This window comes from Gobius niger, assembly GCF_951799975.1.
Source record: "Gobius niger genome assembly, chromosome: 9".
Classification (NCBI taxonomy): Eukaryota; Metazoa; Chordata; class Actinopteri; order Gobiiformes; family Gobiidae; genus Gobius; species Gobius niger.
In genome coordinates this window covers 14,654,375-14,674,369 of record NC_136860.1, presented here as the reverse complement: position 1 = coordinate 14,674,369, position 19,995 = coordinate 14,654,375, and the positions used below count along the sequence as shown (strand labels likewise).

General features: G+C 39.7%; 2 protein-coding genes across 2 annotated transcripts in view; one reads left to right on the top strand and one right to left on the bottom strand.

Moving 5' to 3' along the window:
- Nucleotides 1-182: 182 nt before the first annotated feature.
- On the bottom strand, nucleotides 183-5,146 carry slc38a11 (solute carrier family 38 member 11; the record flags this gene model as incomplete). The annotated part of the gene is made up of 12 exons (XM_079563104.1): nucleotides 5,087-5,146; nucleotides 4,838-4,970; nucleotides 3,079-3,153; nucleotides 2,858-2,992; nucleotides 2,659-2,724; nucleotides 2,466-2,572; nucleotides 2,316-2,395; nucleotides 2,151-2,221; nucleotides 1,847-2,008; nucleotides 1,496-1,608; nucleotides 695-826; nucleotides 183-419 (listed from the first exon to the last, which is right to left on the bottom strand). The coding sequence occupies exons 1-12, from the start codon at nucleotides 5,099-5,101 to the stop codon at nucleotides 183-185; spliced, it is 1,326 nt and encodes a 441-aa protein (XP_079419230.1). The 5' UTR covers nucleotides 5,102-5,146.
- A 2,025-nt stretch (nucleotides 5,147-7,171) lies between these two features.
- The window catches only part of scn1laa (sodium channel, voltage-gated, type I-like, alpha), a 35,135-nt gene continuing 22,311 nt past the window's right edge, over nucleotides 7,172-19,995 (top strand). Inside the window, 9 exon segments of the mRNA XM_079562802.1 lie at nucleotides 7,172-7,398; nucleotides 15,613-15,947; nucleotides 16,083-16,201; nucleotides 16,292-16,381; nucleotides 16,473-16,601; nucleotides 17,011-17,102; nucleotides 19,200-19,429; nucleotides 19,433-19,536; nucleotides 19,599-19,740. Of these exon segments, the coding sequence (XP_079418928.1) occupies nucleotides 15,666-15,947; nucleotides 16,083-16,201; nucleotides 16,292-16,381; nucleotides 16,473-16,601; nucleotides 17,011-17,102; nucleotides 19,200-19,429; nucleotides 19,433-19,536; nucleotides 19,599-19,740 (1,188 nt within the window). The 5' untranslated portion in view covers nucleotides 7,172-7,398; nucleotides 15,613-15,665.

The window sequence follows — 19,995 nt, the reverse complement described above, 5'->3', positions numbered from 1 at the left end:
AAAGTTGGGCTCATGCAGGCAATGTTGAGTTAAATATATTTGTTAAAACAATGAGAAAAAAATAAATAATTATAAACTAAAATTATAATAATTATATAACTATACCAGCATATAATATAAAAAAACTTTTCGTCATTTAAATACACATTGAAAAACCAAAATCAAAGTATCAGTATTTGATATTACGGAGCGACAGTGCTAGAGATATTGGCATCGGGGCAGTAAAACATCTCCACTCCGTGTGAGCAGTCCTGCGGGAACAGGCCCGTCATGGTGAGTCCAGTAATCATAAAGAATATCCCCAGTCCCAGGAGAACGCTGGGGATGAGGTTGTGGGAGTGGTACCAGCGCCCAGGGGAGAGCTTGAGGTAGCAGGCGGACGGAAGGATGAAGATCAATGGGATGGCACTCAGAGCGCCCTGTAGAAGAGAAAAAAAATTCAAGAGTGGATAAAAATGTAGCTTTTTAAAGTTTGGTATGTAATGTAAGACCAACTAGGATGTCATTCTTACAACATGACTACTGACAGATAAGACTTAATGGGCAGAAAGCAGACACTGAGAAGCACATTAAAGATAGATCAGAGACTGGAGCATTGAAACAATTGTGTTTCTGAAGACTTGATGTGGACAACAAACTGAGCCAATGCAAGTGTGAAGTATAACGTTAATGCTGGAAAAACATGTAAACTCACATTTAACTCCAAAACCACTCCCAGACAGTCGTAGGCAACTGATATAGCTGTGCAAACGGCAACAATAAGCAGCGTTATGGCCACATGCTCCACTCTGGAGAGCTCTCTGTTGCACATGGCATTGGACAGCACCTGCAACAGCACACAAAACAAATCAAATGAAAAGCCATACTAAGGTAATGTTGTGGTAGGAATGTCAAGATTACCCGGTAAATAACTGATTAACCGGTAATTTCAATAATTATGCATAATTGTAAAATTGCAATATTCTTTCTCCGAATAATTGTGACTCAACTTTTTTTTTTTTTTTTTTTTTTGGTCTTTACCTTATCAATGAAAATGTTAAGACAGTTGACTATTCGTTTTGCACAATATAGTTGAGGTAAAAAAAAAGAATCTAAATATATTTTTATTTTATTTTATCATTTCCTTTTTGCTCTATATTATGTATTCTATTTTATACATATTATACATATTATATATATTTCTCTTAAACCATCATTATAATTTACGCTGTTTTTTTTATTTATATAACTTATTTCTATAATTTCTTTCAAGAACAAGAAATTTCTTTCAAGCGTCATCTGCAAACATCACCACACTCATTGTCTCAAATATTTTACATATATCATAAATTAACAATACAAACACTTCTGGTCCCAAGACAAAGCCCTGCGGAACACCACAAACAATGCTTTATCTTGAGGAACAAACATCACCCAACATAACATACTGTACTGCTGCTGTTCATATAAATGTTAGGCAGATACTGAGCGTGCTGATTGGAGGTGTAAAACTTACCTCACGTGTAACGAAACACTCCAGTGGAAAAGTGGTTATGATGCTGAGGCCAAAACAGAAGCGCCCAAGTGTGACCAGGTTATCGTCCCTGCAGTAGTTCTCAAAGATGTCTCCTGAAAGTGAGAACAGTTCAACGTCATACACTATTCAACGCATTAGTCAAATCCTTCGATGTTAGTGTCTTAAATTATGCCAATACAAGACAATACTATAATGTATGTCCCTGTTTATAGCATTTTTAATAAACAGGAAGAAATTGAAATTAAAAAATGCACATCCAGGCATGCAGAAAACACTACTTTAATAACAAATGTGTACCTAAATGGAAGTAAAAGGCATAGAATCACTCACCTAGTGTATAGCCAGTGAAGGTGGCATATCCAGCAACAGCAAAAGCAGCACTGAAAACTAAAGCCGAGCCCACGGACACATGGGTGACTCTGGACCAGTTAGATAAAGTCTGCTCCTGCAGCGAGCCATAGATCAGGAAACTGTTGTGATGGCATATGAAAGCTGCGGGGAAAAAAAGAAAAAAACTTGATCTCACAATATCCCATTGTGTTATAAATCTGGATTATGTTCTTAATTTGAATGAGAACTTTGAGCTTTTGCTTCAATGGGCTCAGAAATATTGAAAGACATTTAAAAATCTCACCAAAAGACATTACGGCGACGGCCTGAATGGCGTTTATCTTTGCAAATGCCCAAGCGTCTTCTGTTGCAGGGCTAAAGGGGATAATGGGTGAGGATTTGAGGGGGATACGTTTAGTGGTCCAGTTTCACACTTAAGTATTAGATGTGGTTGGAGAAGTAAAATTACATTGCGGGTCCCAAAGTGGCTGCTCTGATGATGACTATGATGAGAACAGTTAGAGTCAGTACCATTGACAAGAAGGACACCTAGAGGAAGACATTTCAATCTGTGGCTTCAATCAATCAAAACATGGATCAAGTATTTAGTGACACTAACCTTCCCAAGTCGCTCTATGTTGCGATAGAGTGAAAGAGGCAGAGTGAATACTACAGTTATTAGCAAAATGACAAAGTGACGTTCAGCGAATATGTGACCAGGACCCACTGCAATAACAATCAAAGAGGATATGTAAACATTGTTCCATGATATTAAGATCATATGTTATTGAAGAGATTTAGACCTGCCGTACCTCCTGGTATCCGTAGAAATACTTTGGTGAGTGTGTCACCTGTTGTGATGTTATAACTAACCATAGCTACGAGACACAAAAGCAGGAGATGTGACCAGTGTGGGCATTGGGCAAGATAATCAGAAAGTACAATCTGTAGGGCAGTTCAGAATTTGTGTGAGATGTGATCATGTGACACTCTTTTCTTCTTAAAACCTACCTATAAAAGGATAGAGAAACTGCAGTGCAGAGAGAGTCACGAACCCCGGTAACCCGAAAGTGCTCTGGACCAAGGCCTGGTAACTGTTAGTCCCTGACAGGTTTCCTCCCTTGATCAATAGTATAATGGTGTAGTCTAAAACAAAAAACAACAAACACAGGGGGAATAGATCTAGCCATTTTCACATTTAATAGAATGAGAAATTGAACAGTAGCCCTTACCTGTGATAAAACCAACCACTATCAAAAGTAGTAGACCAAATGGGAGTCCGGCTTGGTTCAAAGCGTACGGTAAACCTAGGAGGAAGCAGATATCTGAGATCAGCTGACTACCTTACCCCATCTTCTTCCCTGATGGCACGAGCATAATCGAAGATGAATATGCCAGGATTCATTGGGCTCACATTGTGAAAGAGTGGTTCATTTTCACACATGGACTGGTCACCACAGAGAATCTTTGCGATGTGCTGGAGGAAGCTATGCACAGTGGTCACACTCTCCCGTCATCAATGCATGATCTCTTTTTTTGTTTTTAATGTAGGCTGTAATCAAAGCTAAAGTAGAGGTAAATATTAGAGCGTGTAATGTTTTTCTTTGCGGTGGGCGGCTTTTGTTTTGGTCAGGCAGTGTATATTTATGCAAGTAGAGCTTACTATAAGTTAATTGCTATAAGATAATCCTCTTAATGGTGGTACACTGTACACATGCGTATTATACCCTCAATGTTTCTCTTTACTCTATCTGGGGTTTTGAGTTTTTCCTCTCTGTGGAGAACGGTCCATGCTGATTATTCATTTGTTGGTCTCACTATTTGATGCCTGTGTCATTACTGATGTCCAGACTTTTCCTGGTTGGTCAAATTAGCAACATTTCTGCAGCCCTGTGAGGGAAACTATTTGGTTTGATTTGAAATTTCAACTATTATTGCATGCAGGGAAAACTGACTATACCTATAATGTAAAGCAAGCAATATAAATGAGGGCAAGACGTTTACTTTACAGCCCCATATAATATGCAGGGGGGGGGGGAACATGGTATTGGTGGTAATAACATGGACACTAAACACACAACTAGTGTATTTGTATAGTAATAATAACGATCATTATTATTATCCTAACCACAATTTATATGAAGACGGCTAATTATGAAGAAATATGGCTTGTCTGGAAACAAATTATGAGAAATTAGCCAGTACAAGCAATGGTAGAGCAATTTTCTGACTTTTTTCAATGACGCAGAAGTATCTCTTTTACTCCAATGTTTATGAAAATCATTGGGTTTAGCCGCAGTACGAAAAGGTTTATCCCCCTTGCCTGCTCCTCAGACCCATCATAACGCTACACCGCACAGTGCCGCGCTGGAGAAGATGAAAGAGTTAAAGAGTTAAAGAGGAGAAAGGGCTCAACAGGCGCTAGTCATATGACGTGAGGAGTTGACCCCGCGGGGAGGGATTTTATTTATCGCATGTTTTCCCCCAGAGCTCCCGGGAATGTTGTGCACATCAAAACACATCCAAATACTACCACTACATTTTAAATATAGGCCTGTGTTTAAATGGGGTAAAGCATGAGGCATCTGCACTCTATGGTTTTAGAGCCACATGTATGACTTTTGAGACCTGCTCTTGTGGTTCTTTGACTATTTAGAGAACGTATGTGTTTTGGTGGTTTGGTGAAGTTCTGGTTTGGTCCTTAAATAAAACTGTGCCAAAGTTAAGACCTTAAAAAGAAGCATTGAATTGGATTTTAGACTGGCATTAGATCTAAAACAAAAAAAATCTTGGAAATTAATGACATTGCATGAGTTAATACAAAAACACACTACAGTTTTGGCTCAAATTGTACACACTTTTTTTTTTTTGCTCTTAAGTTGAAACATGCGCAGATTTGTTGGACTTTCTGCAGACTGTAGAGACTCAGGAGATTCTCATTAGACCTAATCTACTAAGCCTGGACCTATAGGCTAATTAATATCCTGTTACCTATGATTCCAGATCCTATGATGGAGTTGATGAAGTTGAAAGACGCAGAGATGATGGAGCTTCTCCGCACTCCTGCCAGTGGCCCCTGAGCTTTGACGGGCTGCAATAAGACAGCCCCTTCTTCACTGAGTAGCTGCAAAGTCGCAATACAAAAGCGAGCAATGAGTAAATTGTAGCAACCTTTGGCGAGAGTAGAAACAGCAAAGAGTTGAATTTAACACCGAGAGAGAGAGAGAGAGAGAGACCCACCTGCTGTTGAGCCATCCTGAGTCTAAAAAAAAAAATAGTGCGGTTCTGGTCGTTCCTGTGCGTCCGTGAGCGCTCACATTTCTGTCAAAGGGGAATTTGGGCAACTTTTGACAAGAAAAACAAAACAAACAACCCTCTGTCCGTTTAGCCTATGTGGACTCGAGAGTGAGAAACAGCGCCCCCGGAGTTCAAACCGGGGAAAGCAAGCGTAGGTCGGTGAGTGCGGAGTGCAGTGAAGAGATTAGTTTGTCGATGGGTCGATGCCACAGTCTGGCAGCTATAGATCGAGGCTATGTTGTATCACTTAGGAATTTTCAAGTAGGAGTTGCTTGATGCGCTAATCTTTTGTTTCGGCCAACTAAACCCGATCATTTGTCTGCGTTATGGGTCTGGTTTACGACGTATCGGGACCATCTAATGACAGGGAAACATTTAAAAAAAAAAAGATTTTCGAGATTTTGAAACATGCTAATTTGTGAGGAAAAAAAATAGCGAATCTGCCTGAAAAAAGTCGCTAATTTGTTAGGAAGAAAAAAAAAGGTTAGTGATAGATCGTATGCTCCGGAGGGACAGTCTGCTGTGAAAACGTGACATGACACAAATTAAGGTTAGGGCAAGAGAAATGGTTAACCTCTTAACTCCCGCCTGAACCGAGAGGATCTTTTTCCTCACGTCATCAGATTTTTTCCCCAACATTTTTTTGTTGGGTGTTCAACTCATTTTTGTAACTTTTTTGTAATTTTTTATCACTATTTTTGTCATTTTTTCATCCATTTTTTCATCAATTTTTAATCATTTTTTTGTATTTTTTTTCGTCACTTTTTAGAATTTTTTTGGTCATTTTTTTAATCACATTTTTGTAATTTTTTTGTCAATTTTTCGTCAATTTGTAATCATTTTTTGTCACATTTTTGACATTTTTTTGCCCATTTTTTTAATCAATTTTTTGTCAATTTCTTGTGACATTTTTGCCACTTTTTCATACATTTTTCGTCACTTTTTTGTCAACGTTTTCTCACTTTTTTGTCACATTTCCATCATTGTTTTATTGCTATTTTCACAGCTTTTTTTTCCAGAAGCTTTTTGGACTGGGGTAAAGTCAAACTGGAGAAAATGTGCTCGGTTCAGGTGGGAGTTAAGGGGTTAACTTTAAGGATTAGGGTTAGGATTAGGATTATTTGTATTTTTAGACAAACCAACTCATAGATCTATTCTATACAAACTCACAGCAGACCGTCCCTCCGGAGCATACGATCTAGCACTAACCAAAAAAAATGCTAATTTCTGAGAGAGGAAAAAGTCGTAGGTTTGCCACCGGGGAAAATTGCACGTTTCTGAGAACAAAAGTCAAACATTTTCCATTCAAAAAAATAGCAGATTTGTGAGGGAAAAAAGTCGCACATTTGCCAGGAAAAAATAGCAAATTTGCTACAAAAAAAAAAAGTAGCACATTTATGAGAAGAGAAGAAGCAAATTTGTGGCTTTTCAGGCGGACTTGCTATCTTTTTTTTTATTCCACACAAATGTGCATATTTCAAAAAATCTCGTAAATTTGCAACTCTTTTTTTTCCTCTTTTTTTGTTTTGTTTCGTCACTTTATGGCTGCGATGCGCCGTCGCAGATTCGCCACTAGAGCGCGCCAATGTCTAAACATACACGAACATTCGACGCTTCTTATATCAGTACAGTATGAAGCACGTTGGCTCTTCTCCCAGTCCCAGGTACGCAAATGGTGAAATATAAGAGCTAAACCTACAGGCTGTTGCTAGTTTGTACCGTCGCCAAGTTTTGCCCCATTGTTAAACCACTTTTTGCCCGCATACACATCTTTCGATTAAGCTCTGTAACTTAAGGCCATGCGCTCACTTCGTTAATTGTTTCCCGCTATATCTCCGCAGTTATTAGCGCTAATCTAAATGTCATGATTCATATTTGTGGTTAAAGCTTTTAGTTTCTAATACTTTGCCGAACTTTATGTGTTTTCCTGACAATTACGCAGGGCATGTCCACCGCACAGCCGCTCCATACTTCCATCCACCCACCCATCCATCTATCCATCCGTCCATCCCAGTCCCTGCCCTCATTGGTACCTACTAGGAATATCCGGAAAGTCTGTCCTCTCTCTCTGACGCGCACATTCGGGCGGATCAAAGTGCTGGAAGTGGTGGAAATTATCCGACTGGAAAGAAGCACAGCTGGGGACGGCTATTGTTTTGTTTTTTTTTGCTCTGTGAATTGATTTTCTTCAACTTAACGATACCTAGAGACTTTTTGGACAAGAGATCACGCGTGGGCAGGATGGAAAACTAATGGTAAGTTTCATATGAGTGTTTTATCTTCTGCTTGTTGAAGCTGTGTGTGTCGATGTGGATGGTAGACATTTTATATCAGGCCCCAGTTCAGATTTAGTCTCTTGATTCTTTTCTCCAGGGATGTTTTTTTGGAAGTTTACCAAATGGAAGTTGTTTTTTGTTTTGTTTTGTTCACTTCCCTCCATGAATTGATTTTTTTATTATAACTTCAAAGGACATTTTCTCACAATGCTTTTTTTAAAATCCTTATGTTGCGTTCATGTTGTAGAAAGTGATGATGTCATAATTTCAGATGGAGGGCAGAGTACAAAACAACTCTATGGTGGGGGGGGGGGATACAGTTTTTGTTAGAAATCTCCAAAAAAGAAAATTGACCTCATCGATATTTGGTGGTGATCGGATACACGAATCCGCCGTGTTGTGTTTCGGGCTGAAAAGGCCTTTCTTCTGGTCAACATCACGCTCATTATGGTAAATATTGTCACCGCTTTTGGACACAGTTTGGGAGAAGAAGAAAAATGGGACATTAGCTTATTTGTGCAGACGGAGAAGACAATGAACTTCGAGACCGTTTTTGTTTGATGTGGATTCCCCCGGTGATGACGGACATACAGTATTAACCAAAATGCAAATCATTTTGTTTTGTTTGACAGTTACCATAGTTACCATCATGGAATTTTCAGCTGTCCTCCACCTCAATTTTAAACTATAGGCCCTTGAGAATGTTGTGATGTCACGTGAACGCAACTTATTAGCACCTACAGACTCCACATTTTCCAGTCTCATCCTTTTTTTTTTTTTTCCCTCAGAAGGATTTGTTGATAAGTAATGCCCAGCCTGGCTTATTGAGTTTTTAATTCATTAAAAAAATAGAAAATTTACTCAAAAATCTCTCTTTTTGTGTATTTGCCAACAGACGTGAACATAGAATTTCACATTTTCTAAAGTTTTCCCCTGAAATGTACATAATTCTGGTCATTCTTTGCACAATTGGCATAACAGAAAAAGCCTGCAATATGTGTATGTTTTCTTACTTAATTAACCATTCATCTGCAGCGTCACGCCTTCATGTTTTGTTTCATTCGTTTATCTCGCATTCACTGCTTTATCGTGAAAAATAACTGCTTTTCAGGCCCTGGTGGAAGCGCAAATGGAGGAAACAATACATTACGGCGGGTTAATGGGCATGTCTGTAATTATTAGCCCACTCTCCAGTTTAGACGACTTCCTGCGTACGCGACTGTCAGCGCCACTATTAGATTCTTCTCAATTAGAAATGACTGTGCGCTCTGTTTTGCTCCCGGCGTTTAGGCGGCCTGGCATGTGTACGCTTGTCATATTCTATACCTGCTGGTCGTCAATCACTCTGATGGAGACCTGTTCCAGCAGTACAACATCATCATCAGCTATTTTGCCAACGCCCCGAATGAGGAGGATGCGAGCGTTTAGTGCACGGGAGGCGGTGGGTAAGAGGGACAAGCGAGCACTTAGGAGGAGCTGCGAGTGTGGGTCGCTCCCTAAGGAGGGCCCCACCCCCCCCCAATAACGACTGGCCCTATTCACTTTTTTTGTTCATGTGTCTGTCAAAAGAGCATCCGTTTTCCTGGGGCTCTCGGGTCTTCTTTGTCACAAGTTATTCATCGCTTTTAGAGCATCTTGTATTTCCCTTAATATATCGCCAAATTATCGCTGTAATCGCAATTATATCCACAATATATGGCAAAACCCCTGACATCCTACAACTGAATGAACACATGTATTTTTTTGCCTACATACCCTAAAACAAAAACACATAGTAACTTAAACATCGGCAAAACTTCAGTTTAGGGCAAGTTTTTCCTAATCTTGTTCGATTTTAGTCTAATTTTGGAACTGATTTAGTATTTAAGCCGTGCTTTGACACAATTTGATGGAAAAAACAAATCGCTTACAATGTTTGTCAGTATAATAGCATGTATTGCCTTCATCAGCAACTGATGTGCTTTTAGTGGAAGGCTGAATTTGTACGGATCTAATAGGGAGGGGCTTACCTTGTTATTGATACCGCCCAATTCTTTATTGTAAAAGGCTACAACTTCCAACAAAATAAGATAATAAGAATTCCAAGCCCAACTCCAATTGCTATACCCCCATTAATGTCAATACTAGGCAGTTGCTAAACCCAAAAGTATCCATTATCATCGATGCAACTCCGCCCATCACCGTGACAACCATACAAAGAAGAAAACCTTTCATGCTTTGATTTTACTAATCCAGTTCGTCATAACACAGTATCCCTCTTTATCATGGATACACGTGATCGGGCAGAGCTTGTGTGTACTGTACACATTAGACTACCTCTTTTTTTATCACAAAGGTTTGAGGGATTATCTTCCTTCTCTGTAGTTTTCTGTGTACTCGTAACACATGCCCCGAAAGAGAAGCCTTCTGTTATAGTATAATGTCCCGACAATCACACAATGTTGAACCATGGATTTGTTTCATTGTCAGTGTCCTTCTTGGTGAAAATGCACATACTAGGGCCTGAAAAATAAACACATTTTACTGTGAGCTTTACTTTATATTAAAGGGTGACGCTGCACAATATATGATCATGTTTAAAAATGATAACAGTTTCAAAACCAACTCGTCCATTCTTAAGAGCTGAAGAGCCAAAACATGTTGCATGACTGTTCACAGATGTCGACAATCATCCACCAAAACCTGCCAAACTTCAGATAGAATTAAACCGAACAGATTTTCTCCATTTTGGCATCACCCAAATGAACATATCTTGATTAAAGCGTCTAAATAGCCACAAAAGAGCAACAAAAAAAGAGACAAAAGTATGACAAAAAAAAACACAAAAAAGTGACAACAACACAAGGAAAAAGATCTGGTTAGATTCATTTTGTAGGTCTTAGCTTTTAAATGATATGATATTGCAATGATAATTTGGCGATGTATTGTGCAGCCCTACCAGCGTGCTTGTTTATGTGAGGACTTACAGCAATTTAGTTGTTATAACCTGAAACCGCAGTGTGGCTTTAAAAAGGAAAAGAAAAAACAAAATCTGAAAACTGAAATGAATCAATCACATGAATTTTATGACTGTCCTGGGACGCTTACATCTGCCACAAGCCTCCGGTCTTCTGCTGATGCCTAAAAGCAATAGTCAATAGTATTTGTCTCGTATACTCATTAAATATTGAGCCGGCGTTCCCCCTTTGACGCGCCGTGAGTGAGCGATATGCTGGTCGTAGGTGAAACAGGTGGCCCGCCTCCAAGGCCTATCTCTCCATGCAGCTGGACGTCTACTTAAAGGCATGATGAATGGCAAATATTAAAGTCCATGCTGCAATCAGAGGCGGGGGAAATGGACTTGGCCTGTGCGCGGACAAGGTCATGACGCCGAGAGGCCGGAGATAACGCCAAGTGGAGCAGTTTGAAGCCTCTGAGGCGGCTCGTATCTGCGGTTGTGTCTAATGAGTGCAGGCCGGGATAGTGGACCTTTAGTGATGGTGTGGCTTTGACGGTGACAGTTCACAAGCGGCCCGTCTGGAGTTGTTTTTACTGCCTCGGTCTGACTTATCCAAGAGTATCCAAGAGATCAGGATTGGTCAAAGTGGGGCGCCGACCTTAAACATAACCGGTCTGTGCTTCTTGAACAGTTAAAGGGACTATAGAGTGTTTAAAAATGTTAAAATGATGTATTTTCCTCCCCCTACATGTTCCAGCCATGTCCTAATGTGTAGAATGAGCTCAGACCTGTTCACCACAGCTGCCTCTAAAATCCTGCACTGTCACTCAAAAAGGTGTCACTTCGGGTTCGAATTGCCGTCATGCACAAGCTTAATATAGAAGGTGCAGTTACACATTTGGCCTGAGGTGGCAGTAGTGAGTATAAAATGGCTAATTTGCATCTAGCCCCTTTAAAGAAATGATTCATGGTTCTCTTTGCATAAGAACTAGAGGCCGAGCGATATGGGTTTTTCTCAGACCGATTCTGATATTTTGGGATGTTAATTGGCCAATGCCGATATGCTCGGCCGATATTTTTGGCCGATATATTTGGCAGATTTTTCCAAATGTCTGGTCTTTAAACCCTAAACAAATACTTGGCCGCTCCAGCACTGGCCGATTTTATTCTATTACTTTAGGTGACCCAATCATAGTTTCTGTCCCAGCTTTGATAAGTTGTCGTTAGCTTTAGCATATTGTTAGCCGCTGCATTTTGCGCGACGATCAAAATACAATAGTGGAGGTTAAAACTAACTTAAATTCTCCAGCATGTCCATACTGACATAGGTTTAGTGAAGCTTGTGTTTAACAAACTTGAAGCTAACCAATTTTCATCGCAATGTTTCACGACTTGTTTTAAAGCCCTGACTTTGCTTTTTCCAATGCAAAAAAAATGGAAGGTCCCGGAAATATGGGCTTTTAGGTGCTTTACCCTCTGGTCCTCTCATTTCTGCTTTACCCTCTTCTGGTCCTCTCATTTCTGATTTGTCCCCATAAATCTTTCCCAAATCTTTCAGTCTGGAGCAAGATGGGACTCGATCACACATCAACTTTAACATGGTAAAAGCAATTTTGCTGCCCTTGAAGCACTCGTGGCTCAAAATTGAGTCATGTTAAGAGATCGTACCTGACCTAATGATATAAATGACATTAAGCTGGATTTAACTTAGTTTTAGACATTGTTAATATATTCATGGTTTTCGCATAGTTTGTGCTTCTGTTAGAGTTGCGAGTTGGATACAGTTGTTTTAAAACTAGCATAAACAAGTAGCAAACAAGTATTAAACAGTAAAGATTCTCCAGTGGGACATTTCACTGTAGAGTTTTCATGTCTGGGTCTTTATCTCCCATCGGCCCAAAACATGCACAATAGGTTACAACTTTCAGCTAGATAATCCTGGCGGAGAGGTGGTTTAGCAAAGTCATGTTACATATTAATATTCCTGAGCGTTTCATTATCACTTAAGTACTTTTTCCAACAGTTCCTCCTTCAAGTACTGAAGTATCTGCCGTATAAAAACAACAACTTGATCTTCAAATTAGGAAGTACAAATCCGTTTATGTAAGTGTTGTGTTTTTGCACTTTCATAAAAACACAGAAATTATGGCCGATTTCACCCTGTATAAGGACACGACAGGAACAAACCTTCTTCTTTGCTGTGAGTCAGTGGCATGTGGTACATCTGCATAGCGCCACCTACTGCTGATGGATTATTATTAGACTTTCAAACACATGGTGGCCAAATTCACTTTTTTAGACATGTAGTGGAGTAGAAAGTGCTATATTTATTTTTCAAATGTTGCGGAGTAAAGGTAAAAGTAATATGTTCTCAACAAAAATACTACTCAAGAAAGATGCAGGTCCTCAAAAACTCCTTAAACTGCATATGACACATTGGACACAATTTTTGCTGAAACCTTGTCATATTTAAGGTTTTGCTAAACAATTTACCCAGCATTCTTTAGCGTGATCATTTTTGTGATGTTTATAGTTTAACTTCCTTATTGGATGCTGACAGGAAGTGACATAGATGGAGGCAAATTGTTTTTTACTGTTGCTGAGCCAACCATGTTATAGATACAGATGGCAACGCATCAGACAAGGGAGTTTGACCTAATTTTTCACTCTTTTTAGCCGTTTTCTGGCGGAATATAAACGTATTCATCACAGACAAATAAAGTCAAGCCTAAATCAGGTCCATATGGATGTTTTTGCACAGCAGATATTTCAGTAGAAGTGAAAAAACAGCAGTTGTAGCTAGCGTTAGCATGCCGCATGATGCTAACATGAAGCATCGTGTTAGCATTCTCCATCGGCTGTTGAACTACTTTGCTCCTCTCTGTGTCTTTGTATCGTTATTGGAAAGAAAACTCAGTATTTATCGTCTGTTCATTTATTAGCGTTTTTAACCTATTTTTTTTGTAAACTGTTTAACTGAAGCAAGTTGGTTTACATCATGTTTCTTGTTTATTGCAGCTTGTGTGGTGTTTTAGGATATGATTTTAGGCTTTTAGAACAAAGGTTTACCGTCACTTTTGGGCTTTCAAGTAATTGCGATATTTTCCTGCCTCAATAAATGGAACTTCAAATTTAGTAGTTTTAGAGTAGCCTAATCATAGAACATTTTGATTTTCTCCTCTTTGTTTTCCCCCTCCACTGCTTCAAACATGACTGTACATAGCATGGGTGATTCCATAGATGTCGTCTGAATCTATGTCAATGGGAAATGAGTGAGTCGAACTGCTATGGGACTTTACCTCTATCTATGTCACTTCCTGTCAGGCACAGATGCAGTGCACTTTGATTTGTATCCGCGTTTTACAGTCGTCCATACTGTAATGGCAGCCCATGTGTGAAAAGCCAGCGCCGAGGGCTGTTGACATGTTGCTCATTGATTTCTTCGACGTCGCAGCGGCGAATGTGGATGTGCAGTATTGGGCTGTTACTTTGTGGCCAGAGCTCCGTTTCCGAACACCCAGGGAGAGTGCAGCGCAGTCGGGAGGGCGAGCGCATTCATATTTAATACACCATTGTTCAGCCCAACACATCAGAGCAGTCAGGCCTATTAGTGGGATGACTCCGCACCGCCCACCTCTCTGGCTCAGAGGGGGAAGCGCTGTGAAGGATGAACCCAAAGGAAGGCGATTTTTACCTGGAATAGATCATTGTCACGTCAGATTTTAATTTTATACCGAGAAAGGGGTCATAATTGGATCTAATTTTACCAGCGCGGTGCCTGAAATTCTCAGGGATGACAGCCACGGGTGCTGGAGTCATTACAGCCCGCCACTTCCGGAGATAAGCTCTGGCCATAGGCTTCACCACACCCTCCTTTGGCCTCTCTGTTTGGATTAGCTCATTTGACAGTGAACATTTCTACTCATGTTACATTGTTCTGCAGCAGATTGAAGAGTGTGTAGTTTTAGAGAGTCCTGGGCGATTAAATAAAGGATCAGATTCACCTTTTGGATAATTGATGATTACCTATAACAACAGCAGCATCTACATACTGTAAAGGCTACATACAGTATGGTGTTGGATGCTTGTACTTTGTAGTCGAGGCCCCCCATTGGAAGCCCTGTACCAGATTTATTTCTAAACCTGTCACTCAGTATATTGGATAATAACTAGTGTTGTTGTTTGTTTCAATATGACACTAAAGCTGACGTTTGTGAAATGTGTCCGAAACTCATCTCTTTGACAAACAGGGATGTTAGATAATTGGTAGGAGTTTAGATCACTAACCAACAATTAGAAATGTGCTAGGTCCTATAATCAATCTTAATAATATTAGGGTTTTTTTCTTATACTAAAAGAATGCTAAAATTAAAGTTGTTAATGACTAAAACGATGATTAAAATGTCCAGATATAGTTCCAGTTTACTACATTTACACGAAAGCCTAAAACTTAAGACAATTGTATGACTAAATCTTGACTAAAACAAATGTACATTTTTATCAAAAGACTAGGATTAAAACGAAAGGACAATAACACTGTTTTCAAGCTAAACTTTTAATGAGGAGCATTTCACCATTCTAGATTTGTGCATATTTATGGACAGTCCCTCATATTAGTTATAGTTTGGTCCTGAAATTAAGTTATAGAAATGGAATGAAACAAATAATGAATTATTTTCCCCATATTGATCGATCTATTTTCTTTTTTCATGATAAATGAAATACATCGTGCTGATTCATAAAATTAGATACATCTTTTATTTAAACCTCAGCTCAAACAAAAACAAATGCTTTCCTCCAGTTTCATATAACTCCCAAAAGTCTTCCATTGTCTCGTCCAAACTCCCAAGCTGGGTACTGTTTGTGCCAAAGAAATGGCTGTAAACCTGTCGATTATAAAGTCCTATGACGATTATTGAGATTGCGATTTTGATTAAATTTCGATCATTTGCCCAGCCCTATCCAGGGATGACCAGTTCCCGAGTCAACTCCTGGGCCAGGTCTCCTTGTGGAGTTCACATATATTCGTTCTGTGTGTGGGTGGGTTTCCTCTTGGCACTCCAGTTTTTTACCCATCAGTCCAAACATGCTAAACTCTCCAGCTGACAGTCCTGACTGGTTGAAGGGTGGGACAATATGGTATAATAAGGTCAAATTTGCATGATGGCACTAAACCTTTTGTTGAAAGCAGATCCTATGTTAATCCCAGCCTTATCTGTCCGTTTTCCCCTGACCGTTTTAACACTGTGTTTCAGGAGTTCCTCGCGTCTAAGGTTAGCTGTGCTCTCTGAAGGTGCAGGATGAAAAGATGGAACAGCTGCTTGTGCCACCAGGACCAGATAGCTTCCGCCGGTTCACCCGGGAGTCCCTCAAAGCTATTGAAAATCGGATTGCAGAGGAGAAAGCCAAGAGGCCTAAGCGTGAGAAGGGTGAGAAGAGCGAGAAGAGGGAGCAGGATGAGGAGAATACGCTGGAGGTCAACAGAGACCTGGAGGCGGGAAAAACCCTGCCCCTTTTGTATGGGGAGATCCCCAAGGGCCTGGTGTCCACCATCCTGGAGGATCTGGACCCATACTACCACAATCAGAAAGTATGTTTACCTTATCGATACAGTAAAGCATCTTTTTCCTTGCCCATATATTGCCAAAATTGTTATAGACTTGTTTTTGTTTTTGTGTCTGTCTTCCTCTTTCATTGCGTTTCACACGGCAACTTCTTCTTTCAGACTTTTATGGTGTTAAACAAAGGAAAGGTCATTTTCCGCTTCAATGCCACTCCTGCCTTGTACCTGCTGAGCCCCTTTAACCCCCTCAGAAGAATATCAATCTGGATTTTAGTTCATGCATATCCTTTCAGAAAGTAAATTCATTTGGTGGATTTTATGTGAACAGCCTTTACATCTTGGCTACGATTGCTTCCTTAACTGGACCGCACGTTGTTCAGCATTGTAATCATGTGCACTATCATCACCAACTGTGTATTTATGACATGGAGTCAGCCGCCTGACTGGACTAAGAATGTAGAGTAAGTTTTTAGTTTCATTTACTCGGAAACCTGATACTGCTCTGAACTTCCATGTCCATCTTCCGTTACTAATGCTCTTTATGTGTAACAGGTACACCTTCACTGCAATCTACACTTTTGAATCCCTGGTGAAAATTCTCGCACGGGGATTTTGCTTAGGAAAGTTTACGTTCCTGAGAGATCCGTGGAACTGGCTGGACTTCTCTGTCATCGTCATGGCGTGAGTAGAACGCAACACAGGAACGAGGCATGTCACGCAAAATTGATCTTTAGTGAGCTTTTAACCATAAAAAAACAATTTTCCTCTGTCAAATACATACCTGGAGTCGAATTTTGTTTCATTCACTTAGTTTTGAATAATCCACACACAAAAAAACCCTGTCGTCCATATTGTTGAAGCCTATAATCCATTTCCAGACCCGATCTGCACTCAAAGTGTGTCTTCACGGCGCCGTAGCATGCCATTGGTTGAAAGTGAAAGCTTGTTTTTCACTATAAATATCAACGCTGACCTACCCAAAAGAAAGTTATTAGTTTCATATGAATTGTGCATGATAAGTCCACTTTAAGCACCACAATATCTTGTTATGCTTCGGTTAGCACATTGTATAATCTTTTTTTGTCTTCAGGTATGTTACAGAGTTTGCAGAGTTAGGCAACTTTTCAGCACTTCGCACGTTCAGGGTGTTGAGAGCTTTCAAGGCGATTTCAGTCATTCCAGGTAAGTGGCATCGACAATAGAGATGGCTAATATGTGTTCTGCAAGATTGTACAGTATCAAAATTGTTGTTTCTTTTTAACTGAAAATTTATAATACTTGTAAGATGCACTCCTAGTGGTTAAAAAAGGCACTACATAAACCGCAAATGAACTTGGGTATTATGTTAGATTGACTTTTTCGAGCTTTTTACCATGTTACTAAGTGGTTCTCTCATCAAAAGCGAACCTGGAGTTGTGTTTCAAACCGCTTGCACATCTTTGAGTAGTCTTTGGCTCTCTCTCTTTCTATTGAAACAGCTGTGCAACAGAGGGGAGCGAGAGGAGGGGGCGGGGATTGGGGGTGGGAAGAGCTTATTGGGGAGATCATGTAAAAACCAGGATACTGGATATTATGTCTTATCTTTATTGTGTTTTCTGCAAGAGAGAGTGATAAAGACTTGTTTGACATTAATAGCATAATACCCCCCCTCTTTTCTGCAGATAGGACACAAGCTCAAGTTTTTCTATGCGTGAAATTGCTATGTTTGAAACGCTGAGGACCTCCATCGTTCAGCCACTGAGCACCAAATGGGACTTAACTGGGGAGAGCAAACTGGGGAGGTTTTAGAAATAGATGGATTGGTGTTACGAATTCTGTGCGACAAAGATGCAAAGAGCTGATTCCAGCAATGAAAGAAGCAAGACAAAGAGGTGACATTGCTTATCTCAGATATGACAAACTTAGCACTCATCGTCCTACAAGGTCACCACAGGTTTGAAATGTTCTTTTTTACTGTTTTTAACTTATTTTAGTTGCCTCCAAATAGCATGGATGGTCACAGCAAATGTTCAAAATGTCAGAAGCCAATGGGATCTCACGTCTGTTTGTAAAAATAAGTTTCATTTAAAATGTGCACACATGTCTGACAGAGCAAGGGAGTCAATGACAACATGGCACTGTGCTCTTCGGTGCTTCCATTCTACACATTGAATGAGGATGAGTTTCAATTGTTTCTGTCTGCTGATTACAACAGACAATCTGTACATGAGCCTTTGGTATTTAATCCATTTGAACTGGATAGAGATGAATTAATGCATGGTTTGGAAATAGATCCTGATTTAAACTTTTTCTCAAATGCAAATAATGCAAACTCATGTGAATATTTTGATGATGTCAACTTTAACAATCTCATGCAATCACAGAAAAATAAAACATTTTCAGTATTACATCTAAATATACTTCCAAAAAATTACGAAAAGATGGTATATTATTTATCTTCTTTGAATCATGAGTTTTCAATAATTGCTCTGACAGAAACTTGGCTGACTGAGCAGTCCAAAGAACTTGGGAAATACCTTCTCCACTTACTTAAAAAAAAAGTTCATTCTACAAAAGAAGTTTGTCCGTATAGTTACTCTTTCCAAACCTGATGCTCCAAGTGCACCTTTGTTTTTTGAAATAAAACTCTTGAATATTTTTTATATAAATACATTAATGACTTGTACCTTTGTATTTAGATCACTGTATGATGATGACTGGCCTTCCTATATAAACATTATTTTATGCATAACCATCAGGTTCATTGTTATTCTACAAGGCAGGCTGTAAAACAACACCTTCATCTGCCATTATGTTAAACATCTCGTGATCAACGGTCAATTAGATACAGTATCATGGAGTTAAAGTCTGGAACAGACAGATCCATCTTCTGGATTCATCCACCACATCAGACATGTATAAAAACAAACTAAAACATAAATTAATGTAGTATTTGTGCTGAGTACAGAGCAAAGACTCATAAAGAAAGTGATTGTATGAGTATTGTATATTTGACACACTGTATTTGTATTTGACTCTGTATTTTTGTACTATGTAGTGACTTGGCGTGGGTTGACATTACTCTGATTATTTTTTAATTGTTTACTTGGGAGTGGTGTTGTTTCAAGCCTACTAGCCTTTTACCTCTCCCATGAACATGCTATTATTCTTATTGTTTATTTAGTTGTATATTCATACATCCGAATGGAGGCTTTTTATGTTCTTTTTTTTATCTTTTTAAATGGTTATACTAAAGTGTTAAATAAAGAAATAAAATAAATAATTCTACGTGTGTCCCAGGACTGAAGACCATCGTGGGTGCCTTGTTCCAGTCAGTGAAGAAGCTCTCCGATGTGATGATCCTCACTGTCTTCTGCCTCAGCGTGTTCGCACTCATCGGGTTACAACTGTTCAGAGGCATCCTGAAGCAGAAGTGTATCATCACGTCGCCATATGGAATGGGTGACGGTCCAGATTTCAAATGGACCGAATACTCCCTTAACGAAAGTGAGTTGGACCCCGACAGTATGTAAATTGACCGTGTAAGTGAATCCCTTCCTTTTTTTTCTTTAGGCAATTATTATCAACACCCAAAAAAGCCCGGCCCATTGCTGTGCGGAAACGGCAGTGATGCTGGGTAAGTAATAGCTACATAACAGGTTTGATGTCCTCAGATTGAATGTCTGCTCTGCGCTGCAGGCAGTGTCCAGAGGGATACACTTGTTACCAGGTGGGGAAAAATCCGGACTTTGGCTACACCAGCTTTGACTCGTTTGGATGGGCTTTTCTCGCGCTGTTTCGGCTCATGACACAGGATTACTGGGAAAACCTTTACCAACAGGTAGGCCCAGTTTGCATGATTTAGCACGTGTGAATGTGTCAATGCTAATCTTTGTAGGACACTGGATACTTAAAGGGTTAGGGTTAGGGTTAGGACTAGATGGAATTTAAAAAATGTTGAGATTATGCATTTTCCTCCCCCTACATGTTCCAGCAATGTCCTAATGTGTGAAAGATTCACCACAAATGCCGCTAAAGTCCTGCACTGTCACTTTAAAAGTTCGAAGTGCCGTCATGCACGAGCTTAGAAAATGCA